Source organism: Petaurus breviceps, unplaced genomic scaffold (assembly GCF_028583685.1).
Source record: "Petaurus breviceps papuanus isolate PSGF00001 unplaced genomic scaffold, PetGlider_PUasm1.0 91133, whole genome shotgun sequence".
NCBI classification, from domain to species: domain Eukaryota; kingdom Metazoa; phylum Chordata; class Mammalia; order Diprotodontia; family Petauridae; genus Petaurus; species Petaurus breviceps.
Window position 1 is genome coordinate 85,337,549 of NW_027187419.1, and position 19,924 is coordinate 85,357,472.

General features: G+C 35.8%; 2 protein-coding genes across 11 annotated transcripts in view; one reads left to right on the plus strand and one right to left on the minus strand.

Annotated features, from left to right (window-relative positions):
- MARCHF7 (membrane associated ring-CH-type finger 7) overlaps positions 1-3,669 on the plus strand; it is a 61,286-nt gene extending 57,617 nt beyond the window's left edge. For 4 of the 6 annotated variants that reach the window (XM_069080613.1, XM_069080614.1, XM_069080617.1 and 1 more), the window contains 2 exons: positions 273-321; positions 2,780-3,669. In XM_069080613.1, coding sequence (XP_068936714.1) covers positions 273-321; positions 2,780-2,848 — 118 coding nt within the window. In that variant the 3' untranslated portion in view covers positions 2,849-3,669. The remainder of the gene's footprint in view (positions 1-272; positions 322-2,779) is intronic. The other 2 variants (XM_069080616.1, XM_069080615.1) reach the window with 1 other exon arrangement.
- Positions 1-19,924, minus strand: part of LOC138155384 (CD302 antigen) — a 220,016-nt gene that overhangs the window by 16,110 nt on the left and 183,982 nt on the right. For 3 of the 5 annotated variants that reach the window (XM_069080608.1, XM_069080611.1, XM_069080610.1), the window contains 3 exons: positions 19,375-19,548; positions 16,778-16,804; positions 7,045-7,642 (listed from right to left, as the gene is read on the minus strand). In XM_069080608.1, coding sequence (XP_068936709.1) covers positions 7,446-7,642; positions 16,778-16,804; positions 19,375-19,548 — 398 coding nt within the window. In that variant the 3' untranslated portion in view covers positions 7,045-7,445. Of the gene's footprint in view, positions 1-6,869; positions 7,643-16,777; positions 16,805-19,374; positions 19,549-19,924 lie in introns of those variants that run through there. The other 2 variants (XM_069080609.1, XM_069080612.1) reach the window with 2 other exon arrangements.

A 19,924-nucleotide genomic window follows, 5' to 3' on the forward strand; every position in this document is an offset into this window, starting at 1 on the left:
TTGACAGAGCCCCAAGTTTACAGAACAAATCCTTTTATTAAGGGGATTTGTTCTGTAAAGTCTGGATTCAGTCAGAGGGCCGCACTTGGGGACCAAGAGAGCCACATGTAGCCTTGAGGCCAAAGGTTCCCCCCCCCCACCCCCAGTAGCTAGATTTTAAGGGCTTAAAATGATATTTAACTTTGTGTTAAGTAAAATAAACCACCTATACTTATTCTGTAGATCCATATACAACATTTAAACTACTGTATTTCTTTCTGCATTGTTTCTAGTTTATTAACCTTGCAAGAACTCTTCAGGCACATATGGAAGATCTTGAAAGTAGGTGACATTTCCCCTCCCCAGACTTGTTGAATTTATTATTGCAAATTAAACCCACTGAACAAAACCTACCAGTGTTCCTCTTTTTTGAAGGCATGTGCTGTGTTAGCTTTACTGTCATTTTGACTGGCCTCTAGCCCTGTTAATAACAAAAGGAGTTGGGGGGGAGGGCACAGATTCATAGAAACTGAAATTTTGAGAAAATATTTTTAACGGGGGTGGGGAGGTGGGGAATGATATTCAAGGTCACTAGACTTGCTTGGGACCAAAATTTTAAGTAAAGAAACCCTAACATGCCTTGAACTGTTGAGTTTCAGCTCTTCAAGTGGAATTAAAACAATAAGTAACTAAATTTTTTTTAATTAAACATTTCCTAAATTTAATTACATTTTAAAATATGTGAAAACATTTTAAGATACTATATAAGCCTTAATATATTAATAATTTATCATCTATATGAAAATGTCAAATGTGTCTTTGAACCCTGTTTTTCCATGTATTCTTCTGTTCTCTCCCCCCCCCCCCAAAAAAAAAGGCCTCCACCACTTTGTTGTTTAGATGATTCCTCTCCTTTTTACTAATACTCCAGATTATGTCTGGATTGTGCATGTTGCACATAGCAGAGCAGTCTTTTCTCTAGGGAGTGCTTTGTAATTCCAAGACACTTTTTTAATATCTGAATTTTATTAGCAGATTCTTCTTTTTAAGAATTAGCAATACTTTGTTTATACTCAACATTTATTTTTTAAATTACATTTTTAATAATCTTAATGAGAACATGGTATATAGAAGAATTTTATTGGAATGGGTAAGAATTTCATAGTTCAGATTCAGGAGTGACCATTTCTTAAGTTCAGTAACAAGTGAGTTTTTATGAAAAGGAACATACTGTACTGTGCTGTATGTGCTTTTGATGTTGGTTGGCTGTTTGGGCTGATAAATTTTTTTTGTCCTCAGAGTCCTTTAACATATTTTCAGTTAGTATCTCCTGTTCAGCAATTTTTAAAAATAAAACAACTAATCCCCCAAATCATCTACTGCAAAAGCAACAGAGAATAAAGGGAAGTTATAGAAAAAAAGTTTTATACTATTTTTATAAAGTAGAAATTTGATATGCTTATTAGCTTAACTTCCTTTAAGAATCAGAGTGAAAAAAAAAACCCGTTTCTAAAGATGGGTAATCATTGAATTTGTCTTTCCATATGGAGTTGATTGTTTTGACAGTTCTTATATCCATGAAAAGGCATTTCTTTGTCAGTTTAGAGCTACAAATAGTCCCACACCTGGGACTGGAACACTTAAAATTGTAAGTTCTTTGTGGAATGAAGTGCAGGGGAAAGGAGGCAGGGCATAAAAATGTGAATCTAGATTATTTCATTAAATTTTTTTTAATTTAATTTCTCTTTGAAAGGAATTTTTTATTTTGGCAGGGATGAATAAACTTAAGAAACAAATTATAGGGTATTATACCATCCAGTAGAATATGTAAGCGTTGTGTGCAATCTCCAGTCCCTAATATGTTGTTATGTGTTGTTTTAAATGGATTTAACTTTGACTGGATAGTCTTAAAAAGATAAATGTTACTCTTTATTAAGTATAAAACAGACCATGAATTTTTTTCATGAAAATTGGGAAGTCATTTGTAATTGGCAGTACCTCTTTTCCCCCCATCACTTGTAATCCAATCTACAGACTTTAAGAATAATCCATAGTGCTTTGAGATTTTCAGAGCACTTTTCCTCGTAACAACTCTGTTAGGAAACTAGTGTAAATATTCTTATTTATAAATAAGGAATCCAACATTGGAAAAGAATGTGGCTAGTGTGGCTGTTTCACTGCCAATTAGTGTCAGAGTTGTAATTAAAACTCAGTCTTTTCTAATTCCCAAATTCCTGGACTTTTCTAACTCCATGGTTGATTCATTCAACTTTCTAAAGAAATCCTGGGACATCCTCTTGTGACTTCTATATTTTGTGATCATAGAGTCTATCTTGTTGCTTCTTACTTAAATCACATCATGAATTTTAGGTACTCAACTTTCTGTCATCGAAATAAAACAAGTGGAATAGAGTAGCTTCAACAGAGACGCCTTTTTAAACAAAAGACATTTTAACTCAGGCTATGTCTATAGTGAACTTAATTGATCATTTTAAATAAACAAACCTGATTATTGGCATTGCATTGCAATGTAACAGTTTCTGTGATTTTAAATTTGTGAGTGTTCATAAACTAATAAGCTACCCCTACCTGCACCCTCCAATCTTATGAGGGGCTTTTTTCCTTATAGTTGTAACAGGTTAAATTCTGTATGGAGTCTCTTAGGATGATATCCTTGAACCTCATTTTGGCGTTTTTCACCGTTGTGATCGGAAATCCAAATTTTTTTCAGACATTGTTCTTTGTGGTGACCATTTTATATCTTGGTCATTTTATGATTCTATTACTGTTCTTTCAACAGCATCAGAGGATGAATCTGAAGAAGATGGAGACCACAACAGAACCTTTGACATGGCCTAACATCATGTGAGACGAATGAGCTGCAAACAATTGATATAAAATAATAATTAATTTGGGGGGAGGGAATGCTTATTAAAAATACATTGAATATTACTACTTTTATTTCAAATGTTGCTGGCTTCAAATTACACTGCTATGCCCTGAAACATGGCCAGTGAAAATGATACATTCACAAACTGGCAGGTTCATGTTGATTTTTCCCTTGAGGTGAATGGGAAAGTATTAGCTTTTTTTCAAGTATTTAATTCCCCTCCTCTCATTTTGTGTTCTGATTATTGTAGTCAGATTATATTTATGGAAGATTATTCAATTTCAGTTTTATCCCTTGTTAGTAAAGAGATTGGATACTTTTGAAGATGGGAGGGAGGGGCGGGCAGAAAACAGTGCAGGATGATATTTTTCTGTTTCAACTTAAGTTGCAGTCTCATTTTGATAATCGATTCCAGTGTTTAAAAAAATGGAAGCAAGTGGAACTTTCTGAAAAGCTGTAGTATTAGGTTTCTAAAACAAATTTAAACTGTTAATTCACTTAAACAGCAATAAAAGATTACAAGGACTTAAATGTTAAATGATGGAATTATTATGTATTGATTGGGAAATCAAATTGTATTTGATATATGTGGTATGCAGATATTCCATTCAGGAATATTACAACTCTAAATTTTATTTCAGAATTCTTTGCAGAAATGCAACTTACCAAAATTATTGCAATCTTAATTAAGCTGTTAATAAAAATTTTTTAGATCCCACATTCACAATTAAAACACTGGTTATCAATGTGTTTTTTAGTGTTGTCATTTCTTTATAAATAAATATGATGCATATATGTGATATTTGTTGTCCTTTTTTTAAGCTTTCAGGTTTCATATATTTAATTTTTATTTGTTACTTTAAGATAAAAGGAATCCTTTTACCTGTTGATTTTGGTTCCTAGTATAGGCCTAACCTGAGTACAGTCTAGAAATACAGGATATCCAAAAAGTCTTAGTTCAATTTTCAGCTTTAACAAAGTGTAAACTTGTCATTAAGCTTTTAATAACTTAAAACTGCACTAAGACTTTAGGGACATATTATATTATTCAAATACTAAGTCATATTTCTTTCTGCAAAATTTTTTTTCTGAGAGTGTCTTAGGTAACATTTCCCTTCTAATAATGTATCTCTGCATGGGAGGGAAGGGCTGAATTTAAGTTACTGATTTAATTATATTACATAGGTTACTGTGCAAAACAGTGTCAGCCAATGAGATACTCCCTCTGACTTGGTCAGTTTCTTAAGAATGTATTATCAGTTCATTCACACCCGAATCAGGGTTTGATTTAAAACATTTTCTTCCTAAGGTAAAAGTGAATATTTCCATGTTATACTGTGCCCTAGAATTATTTTCCACTAATTGGTGTTCAGAAAACATTTCAGAGGGGATTTAAATTTTAATAAATTATGACAATTCTTTTACAAGAAAATTTGATTTGCTTATCTCTTGCTTGCCTTTATTTTGTCTACCCTTAAAGTAAATATACAATATTAACTTAAGGATACCATTTTTAATAACTACACTCTTCATACCTCAAGATCATTTTCCCTTTCTTTTCAATTTGTTAATAAAGCATTTATTTTCTCTTTCTTACATCCCTTCCTGTTTTCTCCCCTACTCTGGGGGTGGGGGTAAGGAGGAACAGTTAAAGATCTTAATTTCACATTAAGAATATTGAAATGCTCTTTCTTTGCTGTGTTGTAACGGAGCACATAGCTACTACTGATAGTAAGCATAAATATTTATGAAGTAGAAAAAACCTGGTAAATTTCAGGTTTCAGGTACAGTCTAGGACTATATCCTGGACTCCATGTAGAAGGTTTTTTTGTTTTTTTTAGGTTATGTATCCCTCTGGCATTCTGATGACGCCTCTGAATCAATTTTTGAATCATTAAATATATAAATAGAAAGGAAATGATAGTGAAATAGTAAAAAAATAAAGTTCACAAACCCCAAGTTAAAAACCCTTTCCATTTAATGTATTAAGTTTATTTGAATCTATTTTTGTTCCTGGCATCAAAAAAAATGTTATGTATTAATGATGTTTCATCAAAAAATGGTATTATTTAAAAGTCCTTACCATACGTTCTATGGAGGTTAGAATGCACAAACAGGTATGGTACAAGGAAAAGAACACTACTACAAGTTAGGGGGATGATAATAGTATGTGGAAAGTGTTAAATTTTCCATCAAAAGGACCCAAGTTTGATTTTTAGTGCCAGTTTAAATGCCTGTACCTTGGATTAGTCACTTAACCTCTGAATGTCACTTTCCTTATGTATAACTTGCTCATCTACAAAATGAGCTGGAGAAGAAAATGGCAAACCACTCCAGTATCTATAAGAAAACCCCAAATGAGGTCATGAAGTCAGATAAAACTGAAATAGCTTAACTATTGTATAGTTATTATTATAAGTTATTATAGCATGTATATATTGGTGGACCAGACAATATATATGATTCTTTGATTGGGGCGGGGGATTAAGAGGTTGCCACCTGACATGAACCCGAAAAGGAAGGCATGGATTCTGAGAGATTGAGGTGGAGTACGTTTTGGGCAAAGAGGATGGTTTGTATGACCACACTGAACAGGTGAAATTCGGAGTTCAAGAAACAGCTGATAGTCTAAGATTGCAAAGGAAACCAATCGTTGAAATACTTATTTAAATGTATGTGTGTGTACATGTATGCATATTTACTTTTTTTCTTTTTAAAGCCAGGGACCCCAGGTTAAGAACCTTTGTCATAGGGTATATATTCTGGTTGTGTGGGTCAAGTGAGTGTTGTGAAGCTTCAGGATCAGGTTTTTTTTCCCTCTGATTTCCCCTGGGTGCCATCAACAAGCCCTGGTCCAAGAAATTAGAGAGCAAAAACCACCGTGGTATGGGCCACATCAGTAGCCAGACTAAATTTTCTCTTTCTACTTTTGTAGGCTTTGAGGAATTGACAATTACCAGGAAGGGTAAGGGAATTTCTGTGGCTTGACCAGAATAATTTTTATTTTATTTTTATAAAATAATTCTCCCAGTAACTCATGTAACCTCTATTTTTTCCTTGCACTAATAAAGGAACTGCCAGAACTACTTATGGCACTGACCAATGCTAAATGCTCTATAAATACTTGGCTCAAATGAAAGCTTAAATTGTAAATGTTAGCTTAAATATAAACCAGTTTTTAAAAATATATTGTATGAGTAAGTGGGATTTATGCAGTTCATAATGTAGAATACCCAAAGTTTGGTATGTGTGATGGGACCAGAAACCTTATAGCAGGATTTAATTTTCCTAAAAGGCAACAAAGCTGTCCCCAACACCCAAATGACTTCAATCTCCCTTAATGCAGCTTCCTAAGAGAGCAAAAAGTCCCACCTTTGAGGAGTTGGAGCCTCTGACCAAGTCGATGTCTGGAGATCATGCAAGTCACCATACTTCCCTGCTGACATTTCCATATTTCCAAGGTAGCCAAGTTCTGCTATATCCTTGCTGTGTTTGGGCAAAGTGAACCTTAACTGCTCAGTGACTTAAAGGTACCTCCTGCCGTCCCCAAATCAAACCTAAACTAATAGGATACCAGTGTATCCTGCCTCAGCAGTTATTCAAATAACTTTAACCCTTCAAAATAGGCACCTTGGAAAGTGAAACAACCTAATGCGCCCATCTCTTAAAATTTGGGGGAAATTTTCCTTCAGAGCATACAATCTCTTGTCCACGGTGAGATTTTTGTTTTTTGGAAATGGCTAAATGTTATGCAGGATGGTGATATATTGGAAATCGCTCTGGACTTACAGATAGCTTCTGGATGCAAGTTTTGACTGCTTCTTACCTATAAAGTGCAACAAAGGAACTAGACCTCTAAGGTCTCATCCATGTCTCAGTTCATATTCCTTGTGAATAAAGTGAGTAGAGAAATAAACTGGATAATTAAGTGATGAGATTTTCTTAACATGATTTGTAAACTGATGTAGTTGGAAGAACATAGGATTTGAAGTCAGAGGCCTTGGGTTCAAATCTCGGCTCTTAATTTATTGTGTGTAGCCCAGGAGTTGTATATTGTATATATTGTGTGTGTTCCATCACAAATAGGTCCTGTGGTGACTACTTTGAAGAAAAAATGTATTTGGACATAAGTTCCAGAATGTTTTTAAATAATCTGATTACTTTTACAACCATCGTAATATTTAATGTTTTATGTAAACTGCAATTACATTAACTACACATACAGCTTAAGTATCTCCATTTTCCAGTGAGTGACCATGGCTTTGAGACTGGCCAAATCACATCACCCCTCAGCCTCATTTTCCTCATCTAAAAATGAGGATATTGTGCCAGATGATTTCTAAGGCTTCTCCCAATTCTAACCTATAGTTTTACTATGAAGCTATATCTTTTTTTTATTCTTTAGGGATTTGTTTCCAGTATGGTCATCATTATGCAGGAATAATTTTTTTTATTCCTCCATAAATAGAAATGATTTTGTAATTAAAAACTTTTCAAGTCTTAGAAACAGATTTGGATTGCTGTTCAAAATGCTGCTTTTGATATCTATATCTGAAACTATTAATACTTACTGAAATTAAGCAACATACTCATTTTCTTCTGCATCTACTAAAATACAGTCATCATTATAAGGAAGTTGAGGTGCTGTTGTGTAAGCTGTATTTGTAAAGCCAGAAGTTAGATTTCTTTTGTAGAGGAACCAGACTACTGCTCCTGTAATTGTCAGGATTGTAGTGCTAGCAATCACCAATGCTGTTATTAAAATGTGGTTATCTGTAAGGGGAAAAAAAAAATTTATGTTAGGTACCAAACCGTCCAAGTTTCAACAGTTGGGAAATGTTGGTTTATGGGGTGCCAGCTAAGTTTTGTATTTTTAGTAATTTTCCTGAAGTGTATGTCTGACCATGCCATTTGTGCTCAGTAAACTCCAGTGACTCCCTGTTGCCTCAAGAATCAAATACAAATAAATGTCTTGGCATTTAAAAGCCCTTTACAGCCTAAGCCCAGCCAACCTTTCTGGCCTCGTACAGTACTCCCTTTCATGTATTCTCTTCATATTCTTAACATGAGACGATCCATCTTCCATCTCACTGTCTGCACAGGTTGTCCTCCGTGTACTACCTCCTGTCCTCCAGCTCTTAGAAGCCCTCTTTTTCTTTCAAAACTCAGCTCTCTTCTGTGAGGATTTCATCACTTAGGAACCTACTTGCCAAAATTATCTTAGGGGTACTTTGTTGTCTATCCTGATAGAATGTAAGCTAACTGAAGGCATGAATTATTTTTTTTTTCTTTGTATTCCCCACATCTGGAAGTGCCTGGCACATAAGAAGCACTTGATGATTGAGTTTAAAAAGCCATCTAAATTGCCAAGCACTCCTGGACCTGTGATTTCATGGATTTGTGTGTTTACTGCAGTGATGGCAGATTAAAATCCCCCTATGCCTGCCTGCCCATCTTGTGAGACCCATGATTTCACCACAAGTTCACCAGAAGTGCCAGAAGCCGTCCTCCATTTCATCTAACATAAAGATACCAACAGAACACTGGCTGTCCACCTATCATCTTCTGCTCCTGACATGACTAATCTTTTTTTTTTTTTATCACATTTCCTGATAGCCTCTTTTGCTCCTGTTCTTTGAAGTTCCTCTTTGGTTGTATGTTGCATGCATTAAGTTCCTTTTCCATTGTTCCCTGGGATAATCTTTTTCATGGAGTATCACTAAACTGCCATAATTTAGTGGAAATATTAGAAAATCTACATTTATTACAATCATGATCAATTTTTATTAGCCTCTTAAATGGCCAGATTTTGTAATCTCTTATTTACCCACCATATGAGGGAAAAAAAAACATTATGTTGATATTTCAGATCACCTTCCAAGTCTTTGTCTAGGCATTTGCCTAAGTTCTTTTTGAGTTTAAAATCTGTGTCAAATATGCTCATTACCCATAAACGACTATAATTGTTACTTTCTAATTGGAGGTTTAACAGCTTGATTTTCTGGCATATTATGACTTAATACTTGTGTAACCTTGGGTAAATCACTTCATTTTAGGGATTATAGAGACATAAATGTATATAACTGAAGGCCAGCCAAGTTAGACCTCTTACATCATCTCCATAATATTACAGATTAGGAGGTTTGGATTTGAACCCAGGTCATCTCTTAAGATTCCTGGGCCTGGAGTCAGAAAGACCAGAGTTCAAATCCAACTCAAGACAATAGCTTGTGAACCTGGGCAAGTCACCTAACCTATTTGCTTCAGTTTCCCCATCTGTAAAATGGAAAAAGTAAAAAACACCTACCTCCCAAGGTTGTTAGCATAAAGTGAGAAAATTGTTTTTAGCACATAGTAGATGCTATATAAATATCAGCTAATATTATTTAATCAAAGTTATTGTTAAATTATTCTTAGCTTGGAGAAAAACCCCTTTTTCAAGGTTAGTGTAACAGTTTTTGGTTCCCTACATTCTTTACAGGTGACTATGTAGCTTTGTATGCAAAAAGTTTTATCAAAATATGCAAGCATATATCCTTTGCAAACAAAAAGTACCCCCATCTTTGTGTGAGATAATTCAGCTAGCTACATGTAAGAGGACCCATTTGCAAGTTAGGGAGGAAAACAAAAATTCACTAAAGACTAAGAGTCTAATGGTGGCAAAAGACCCAAAGGCATATGAAGATATCTGGGTGCCTACCCTGTAGAAGTTTATTGTATGTACACTTTTGCATAATGATAATCACTGCCATATTTTATGGGTTTTTTTAATGGCTTTCTTGGCTACTTGTGAATTCGTGCCAATAATGACCAAGTTTTGGTGGTAATAAAAAACCACTGAGAGAAACATTGCCCTGAGGACCATCTTTCATAATGCAAAGAGCATTGGATTTAATGCAGGCAGATCTGGTTTTGGATCTGAACAATGTTGCTTGCATGACCTTAGGCATATACCTTCTCCTTTTGGGCCCTCAGTTTCTAAATATGTTAAAATGAAGTGATTGGAGCTAGATGATCTTTAAGATCTCTTCCAGCTCCAAAGTTCTATGATCCCAGATGAGGATCATAAGCTACCATGAAGTATTTTTGAGCAGTTCCTGAGCCTTCCATAGGGACCACTGGTTAAATGCCAAAATGTTTCAATGAAAGATTTAAGTAGGTTGAGAGAGTGGTTTTTATCATTTTAATATAGTCTAAGGCAATTACCACTAACATTAAGAAAACTTTTTTTTTTTAGCAGTGCAGTTTCTAAAGGGATTCTTTACAAGTTTTCAGAGACAGTTTTTTTAAATTCTAAATTGATCCAGATGTTTTTGAAATGTTCCACTGGGTGTAGTAGAGCTTTTCTTCTTAATCAGGAATCAGTTACATTAAATGAGTTCCATTCAATTCAATGGCTAGAATTGTAAAGCAGTTAGTTTTAGAGTGCCCTCCAAACTTATGTACTAACTAGAAAAAGGCTGTAAGCCCATTGGGCAGCCTCCTGAAGGAGGACCAGTGCAAGAGCTGCATAGGATGAGAAGCTGTGTCTATCTTATCACCTGCCCCATGGAATGGGGATCCAGAGCTATTGAAATGTAAAAACAGAAATATGTGTGTTTACCTCATAGAGGAAAACATCTAAAATGCCCCTACTTAACATTTTACAGGGGCTTGCCTTGTGTGTTTGCTTTTTGTCCTTTTTTATTCTACCCTAAGTAAAGGATAGGGAAGGTGTGGGCCAAACTCACATAGAATCCTGATGGTGGCCACTTAAAATCCTTTAATGTAGCAGTGGCAACACCTAAAGAAAAGGTACCATCAACTGCGGGGGCAGAGTGAATGGAAAAAGTGGGTTTGCCATTTGCTAGTGTGAAATATACTAGCATGGTCCTGATGAGATAAAGTAATGACAATTTTAGTAATATTTTTTGATGTTTATATGTATCCAGGCCTCAAAATTTTCCCTTTACATAAGGGGAAACGCGTATATATACTAAAAGTTCAAATTAGGATTTGGCATAGTGCCATTGACATTACAAGTGCCTTCAAATTGACTTTAAAGTAGAAGCCTGGCCCATAAACAGGACAGTATGACTATACAGAAAGACCTGAACTTATCAGTTTGCAGACTTGGAGGCTAGTGTCAGCCCGGCCACTATTTGTATAGTGGGGGGGGAGGGGGGGGGAGAAGAGGAGGAAAATCGCCTATTCTTTGTGTGTCAAATGCAAATAATAATGTTCATCCTACCTCCTAGGATTTTTGTTAGCATTTGTGTTATTAGAGATTTGTGACAGAAAGGAAACACGGGGTTAGACTAGGACAAGTCTACCAGATATTGTGGTACAGTAGAAAGAGTACAGGATTTGGAGTCAGAAGAACACAGAATCATCAATTTAGAGGAGGAAGGAACCTTACAAGCCGTTTTCTGCCTTCAAATCCCAACTCTGTCACATTGACCTTGGATCAGGCATTTAACTTTTCTAGTCCTCAGTCTCCCTATCTATAAAATGTGAGATTAGACTAAATCACCTCAAGTTCCTCCAGCATTAAATCTATGATCCTATGAACATCAGATGTAACAACTCAAACCAGCAAGTACAGGAAATAAGGAAACCAGTAGAAAGTCAAGACCAAGAATACAACTGTGTAATCTTTGTGATAATAAAGACCACATTTATACAAACTGTCCAACAATGTGTCATAATAAAAGAGGCCTTGTTCTAAAAGCCTAGGAAAAAAAGTGCAAAAGGAACAATGATGTTAGAAACATCTGCCAAGCAGAATATAGGAAAGTCGTCTGTGGCCCTAAAATGAGGAAGAGAGCAATAGGGGGTTTCCTGGAGCAGATGGAAGAAAAGAGATAAGATGGTGAATTTGAGGTGGGGGTGGGAGGAAAAGGAAAACAGGTAAAGGACCTGGGGTGATTAAGTAGTACAACAAGAAAACAGCAGAGATCTCTTACTGAGAAAAAGGAGACTCGCTGCTTCAAAATAGCTTTGTAGTCTCTAAAAGAAAAAAAAAGGGAAGAGTCTGTAGATAAAATAATGGAGGGGAAAATAAGTCTAGTGTTGATGGAACCCAGATTTCACAAGTTACATAAAGGAAGGGTGCAGGTAATTTAGTACTTGAAATAAATTGGGGAGCGGCTAGGTGGCGAAGTGAATAGAGCACTGGCCCTGGAGTCAGGAGGACCTGAGTTCAAATCCGACCTCAGACACTTAACACAAAAACTAGCTATGTGACCTTGGGCAAGTCACTTAATCCCAATTGCCCTACCTTCCCCCTCCAAAAAAGCAAAAAAAGAAAGAAGTTGGAAGAAACCAAGAGCCATCAACGGAGGAAAGGGCACAATGGCATTGAAATTACGATGGCAATGAATGAGAAGTTACAGATGTTCTTAAAAACCGTTTTGAAAAGACAAAAGAATAAAGCAGTGACAAGGGCATGACAAATACTAAAATAATGAAAGGATGAAAACAATTAAAATTGTAAGGATTATTGTATATTCATATTACATTTTGCATGTAAGACAAACTACATAGGTGTTTAAATCATAAGGTCCAATTAGAGTTTGACTAAAAAATATTTACTGTAGCACTTTAATACTTTTATTAATACCTGTTGTTTATATTGACTTTTTTTTACAAATATATCTTCTCTCCCCTCCCTAACCAGAGAGCCAGCCCTTGTAACAAAGACTTAAAAAAAAAAAAAGATGGGAAGCAATTCAGTGAAACTAACCAGCATATTCAGGAAATCTGAGTATCCACAATGTTTCATATCCATAATCTTCCATTTTGGCAAAGAAGGGAGGAAGAACATAACAGAACTTTTGATGGTAGCAAAAAAGTAGAAACAAAGTAGATAGCCATTGATTGAGGAATGGTTAAATGAAAATAATTTAACAATAACAATTATTGGGCTTACAAAGAATTCACAGAAGCAGAGGAAGTTATATGTACTGATACAGAATAAAGTAAGTAGAACCAGGAAAAGAATATTCACAGTGACTATAAAAATGTAAATGAACAACAAAGGAAGAAAATGACTATTGTGTAATTATAATGACCAAGAAGCTTGTCTCTGGAGAATAAATGAGAAAATAACACTTTACTTCTCTGCAAAGGTAGGACACTGCAGATGTGAATGTAACTGTCGGACTTGATTAATATGTTAACTGGCTTTTGTTTAATTGTATCTTTTTCTTTTACAAAAAATGGCTTGCTAGGTTGGGGGGATGGATATATTCATAAGCAATAGATATAAAAAAATTGAAAATTAAAAATGTGCCAAATTTTAGTGAAGTATGATATAAAAATGAAATAGGGGAAATGGTTTGTAAACTGAACCCAGTTATAGTTTGGCAGATGACATGATACTGTCGATAACAGATTCAAATGATGTATTTTAATAATTTTCCATACAACAATCCTGTGAGGTAGGGAGGAGTGTGCCAGGGAAACTTGGGGGTTCCAATCTATCTTTCCTTATTTTATGTCACACAATTTCTACTTCTGTTTCATTTCCCCCAATCACCCCACCCAAAAAAAACCCCAAACCCCTGCCAAATAGATTCATCTCTATGCCTTTGTTCACATACTTTCTTGTGCCTAGAATTTATATTCCCCTTTCCATCTCCAGTTGTTAAGATCCTACTCATCCAAGAGCATAACCAGGAGAAATTTGTACACAATTACAGACGTAATATATGTGTGACGACCAACTTTGATAGTCTGGACTCTTCTCAGCAATGCAGGGTTATAAGTCAACTCCAAAAGACTCACGATGGAGAGAGATGTCTACATTCAGAGAAAGAACTTGAAAGAACAGAGTTTGAATGCAGATTGAAGCAAGCCACCTGCTCTCTTTTTCTTGTTTGGTTTTGTTTCCTCTTTCCCATTGTTCATTCCATCCAATACAATCCTTCTTTATAACCTGACTAATGTCTAATGTGAAAGTATTTGCAGATCCTATACTTGATAGTATGCTGCCATTGGGGGGGAGGGGAGGGAAGGGAGGGAGAGGAAATTTGAAACTCAAGGAATTGTGGAACTGAATCTTGTAAACTAAAAGGAAATAAACAAATTAATAAAGACCAAAATTATTTTTTAAAAAAGATCCTACTCACCCTCCAAATCCCCCTTCAAAGGTTGCCTATCCCATTAAGCTTTTCTTTATCCACACCCCACTCTAGCCAGAAATGATCTTTTCCACCTATTACATTTTGCAGCAACTTGTTCATGATTCCAGTGTGTAATTTCACATTCTACTTTATATCCATATTATTTCTGTCTACTCCTAGATGATAAACTTGTTGAGGGGAGAGTCAGTCTTGTCCTTTCGGTGCAAATATACATTGAATTTTGTTGAATAAATTTGAAGATTTGTTGAAAGAACTGGGCTTACTTCATTTAGAGAAGAGAATAATTAGAGGGAACATACATATGCTTTCAAATATTTGAAAAGCTCTCTTGTGAAACATGGAATAGTCTTTTATCTGTCAAAGGTCAGAAAAAGGACCAATGAGAAGAAATGACAAGAAGACATATTTTGGTTACATATAGGAAAGAACCTAATAATTATAGAAGTCCAGAAATGGAATGTCCTGCTTCCATTTTTTGGACACTCCTAGTGAGCAATCTAAAATTGGAATTGTTAAAATGGAGGTTCAGTGAACTTTGGGAAATCTTGTCATGGTCTCTTCTAATTTGTGAGTTTACTGAAAACCTGAAACAATGCCCAAACCAGTGACTGCTTACATGTACATGTGCCATAAAATCAATGAAAACTACTATCATAATGAGAACTGTGTGGTGCATTTTAGCATATACCAATGAATGTTTGAAAAGGCCATGTTGATTAATTATCCATTTAATTAACTTTTCCTGCAGGAGTTATATGGAAGAATTAAATGCACACAGAATTAAATACTAAGGAGGACAGATGCTCCTTGAAGTGAAATTAACATTTGCAGGTGTGAATATTATTACATGGGACAAAGTAATTTTCCATTACTCTGAAATTATTATGCAAGTCAATGGGAATATATGATTCAATATAAAAACTTCAGGTATAACTTTTCAATACAATTTGGTAACAAACATTTGTTAAGCACTTATTGTGCTTATGCTAGGCAAAGTTAGAGATCTGTTGTTCAGTCATTTTTCACATGACTCTTTTTTTGCTTTTTGGAGGTAGAGGGCAGGGCAATTGGGGTTAAATGACTTGCCCAAGGTCACACAGCTAGTAAGTGTTAAGGGTCTGAGGCAGGATTTGAACTCAGGTCCTCCTGACTCCAGGGCCAGTGCTTTATTCACTGTGCCACCTAGCGGTCCCTCACTTGACTCTTCTAATCCCTTCAGGGGTTTTCTTGGCAAAGATACCAGGAGTGGTTTGCCATTTCCTTCTCTAATTCATTTTAAAGATGAGGAGACTGAGGCAAAGGGTCATATAGCTAGTACATGTCTAAGGCCAGCTTTAAACTCAGGTCTTCCTGACTTGCTTTATAAATAAGTTGGGGGTGGGGGGGCGAAGGCGTGTCTGAGTGTCTGAGTTACAGTGTCTGAGGTCACATTTTAACTCAGGTCCTCCTGATTCCAGGGCCGGTACCCTATTCACTGTGCCACCTAGCCACCCTCCCCAAATAAAACCCAGCACTCTACCCACTGCATCACCAGCTGCCCTTATAAGACATTATCTCTGTCTTTAAGGAGTTCACAATTGAGTAGGGGGATAAAAATGGAAGAATTATAGAATTTTATCATTGGAAAAGACCATAGCAAACATATATTCCAACTCATATCTGAAAGGAATCGCTGACAAATGGTCATCCAATGTCTGCCTGAGGACCTCTAATAAATGGGAGGACAGCTAGGTGGCACAGTGAATAGAATGCTGGGGCTGGAGTAAGGAACACTCATCTTCCTGAGTTCAACTTAGTAGCTTTGTGACCCTGGGTGAGTCACTTAATCCTGTTTGCCCCAGTTTCCTCATCTGTAAAATGAGCTGGAGAAGGAAATGGCAAGCTACCCCAGTGTCTTTGCCAAGAAAACCCCAAATGAGGTCACAAAGAGTTGGATATGACTGAAAAATGACTGAGCAACCTACCACTTCCTTCTTCTTTGTAATATTTCTAATTATGAGGAAGGTTTTCCTGACCTCAAGCCTAAATCTGCTTCTTTGTAACTTCACACTGCTCTTGCTTCTGTCCTCTGGGGCCAAATAGAATAAATTGAATAATAACTCTTTCAAATGATAGTCCTTCCAATACTTACTACCATGGCCTCCTGTCTTCTCTCCTCTAGGCTTAACATTCCCAAACTTCATTCAGTACTCATATGGCATGGACTCAAGATCTTCCACTATCTTGTTTGTCCTGAGTATTATCAGTGTTCTATTAAATTGTGGAGATTAAAAAAGAACACACCATTCTGGTTGTCATCTAACTTGGAAAAAGTACAGAGTGACCTAGTGTCATGGAAGCAATGAACATGAGTTTGCAATCCTGTTTCAGATTAAATACCTTCTGTGTGTCCCCTACCCTTTACTTGTGAACATCATTCAGTATTATTACATGAAAAGGGTACTGGAGAGTCATAAAACAAAGTACTATCCAAGAGCTAATGAGAAAGAGGGTTTATGAAAGGGGAATTGGAGGTGTCCTAAGGGAACTGGCACTGGGATTGGACTTTGGAGGAAAACATCTAACATGTAAGGCAAATCAACAGGTGGCTTTTTGTTCCACTCATATAAAAGTGGAGACAGTTCATGCAATGGTCCATTTGTTTAAATAGCCTTTGATTCTAGGACCCCCCAAAAAATAAAATGCAAAGGTAGTCTGTATCTACAAGAAAGGTATCATGCTCTGTTTTCAATAGAGTACATGTTGAGCATTAATTAAATTTAAAACAAAGAATAATACTCACCTGGTAAATATTTCTTTTCATAAGAAACTGAAAAAAAAAGGAAATCAGAACAAAATATTTCAGACATTTTTAGCCTGTTAACTTTAAACAATTTCAAAAGAAAAACTTACTATCTTATATGTATTCTGCATACTGCATTAATGTTTTGTTTTATTGTAATCATGCCCTGAAGCAGTGCACGGGAAGGATACAATTTTAAAAAAACTAAACTCCAAACAATGGTAATGATATATCTCTACTATAAAATTTCAACTGCCAACGTCCAGAAGTTAAGAAATTCATTTTTCTTCATTAGAACTTCATGAGAATTTAAAAATAAGGATCTGATTACTGTATTAGTAGACTTAAATGTTAATTTAATAACAAAAACGTCATAACAAAATAAATTTTATTTTATTTAATTCAAGTTAAATGTATACTAAATATTTTTCCTTTCCCTTCTCTTCCCCCATTTTTATGGGGAATATTTTGAAATCTATTGAACAATAATGCCTCAGTCAGGAACACAACCACACATAGAGGAGGGGGGTATTGAGGTCCTTTGTCCCATTTGCAGACAGCTAGATCTTACCTGGAAGTCCCCCACTCCCACCCCTTCACCTACTCTATCTATCTATCTATCTATCCATCTATCTATCATCTATCTATCCATCTATCTATCATCTATCTATCTATCATCTATCTATTCATTTATTTATTTTCTTTTTTGGAGGGGGGGGTAGGCAGGGCAATTGGGGTTAAGTGACTTGCCCAAGGTCACAGGGCTAGTAAGTGTTAGTAAGTATTTGAGATCACATTTTAATTTAAGTCCTCCTGACTCCAGGGCCTGCGCCACCTAGCCGCCCTCCCCCGCCTAAGTTATTTATAAAGCAATAATGAAGACAATAAGTAGCAGTCTGACTATTGCTTCGGTCTACTGTGACAGTATCCTCAGATTGAGATCTTCTATTGGATCAACTGTTGTTTGTTTTTTTCATTATCACAGAGGTCCTGTGACATCACTGGGTGATGTCTCGAACAAAGCGAAGAGAGAGGAGAGCCTGACAAGTTTCTGCTTGTGCTCCCTTTGTTGTCTTCTTGTGGTTTTGTCTGACTGATGTCAATCAGCAAAGGCAGTGACATAATCAGCAATTAAAATTGTGGTTTGTTGCCTTGGTGCTACTGGTCAAAGTGGCATTTTTGGAAAAGGGAGGATATAGTGTCCATTTCCCTATGTTTAAATATTCCTCATAGCTGTTTGAGGTCCCACTGATACAAAATATTTGACATTTGCCCTGGTCACAATTCTAAAAAATTGGGAAAATAGAAACGTTCAGTGATGAATGGCATCATTATGACTTACTGCCTTGCTATACCTAGGGAGGTTAGTAAGGGCATTTTTACCAGTACAGGTGGAAAATAACCAAGGTCTTTTCTAGAGTTCTAGTTGTAGAATTAAACTGAAAAAGTGATCTTTCCAGTGTAAAGGAAAATGGGGTAGCTAGGTGCTATAGTGGATAGAATGCTGGACCTGGAATCAGGAAGACTCCTCTTCCTAAATTGAAATTTGATCTCAGACACTGGCTATGTGACCATGGGCAAGTCACTTAACCCTATTTGCCTCAGTTTCCTCATCTGTAAATGAATTAGAGAAAGAAATGGCAAACCACTCCAGTATTTTTGCCAAGAAAACCCCAAAAGGAGTCACAAAGAGTCAGACATGATTGAACAACAATAATGACAACATAGGAAAAAATGTCAATTAAAAGGAATGGATATTTTAAATCTCTTAATTAAAAAAATGAAAGGTTTCAGCTACAGAGAAATAAACATTTAAATTACAATAATTAGGACATGTGGAGTGTAGACATTATGTTCAATGGCTTTTTAACAAAACATTATCGTGCTCTAACATAAATTTTGTTCACAAATTAATTTTTTGCAAAACCACTGCTTTTGCAGAAATAAACTTAGATGACCTATAATCTTAAAAAGGATTAAAATGTTATTAATTTTTGTATGTTTAAATAAAAGGGCTTGTTCCTTTTTAAGTAATTTGGATTTATAGAATTTAGCTACTGACTCTGTAAAACTATTTTTTGAGTTGAACTATCACACACACAGCTCTAGGATAACTTTTCTACAGAACAAACTATGGAAAAATTCTCCTTGCAATACTTAAAAATACCAGTAGAATAAAAATGCTTCTGGCTCATATGATTTGACTTTAGCTCCTGAATTTATGCAAGTTACAGAATTAATTTGCACACTCTTTAAGAGGAAACCATTTTAGGGAGATGCTTATTCTGAAAGAGGGAGCTAGGCACATTGAAAAGGAGCTGGATTGGGAGTCAGAAGAACCGAGCCTGAATTCCAGCTCTGCTGTTTAGTGCTCATGTGACCTTGGGTTTTCACCTCTTTATGCCCCAGTTTCCCCATCCGTAAGAAAACAAAAAGAAAAAAAAGAGGTATATGGACTAGATGACTTCTAAGGTCCCCACTAGGTCTAAATCTTTTATAATGTTTGCAACTTAAAAAAAAAGTAAATGGGCATAAATCTTCCTTTCCCCATTTGGCTGCTCTCCTTAGAATAAGAAAAAGCCTTCAGCTTTACTTACCAGCTGCTTTACATAGGGCACCTTCCACAGAAGAAACTTCACAATTTCCTTTTTTCCATATGCCAGACTTGGTTTGTAAAAAACCACATGTGTCTATTAGGTCTTGACTTTCTTCTGAGTTTTTCCACTTGTTAAATGTCATGTTAGACTTGTCATACCATTTGAAGCTTTCATCTGTGGGGTAGGGGAAGTTTTCTCACATTATTATTGTTAGATAGCATTTTTATGAGTCAAAATCCAATAAAAAGTTTCTATTATAACAGGTGGGAAATGACCAAGATCTGGCCTAATATTTTCCTTATAAGATTCAAAAATGAAAACATAAACACTTTAAAATGTGAAAGGAAAAGTGAAAAGAAATAAGAACTAGGTATAAGGAGTAAAGATGAGTTAGAGATTTATAAGAAGTCAATTTCCTTACTTGGAGTTTAGGTGAATGACATTGTCAATGTCACTCATGAAAGGAAGGCAGGCAGATAGAAATGAAGGAAGGAAGGAAGGAAGGAAGGAAGGAAGAAAGGAAGGAAGGAAGGAAGGAAGGAAGGAAGGA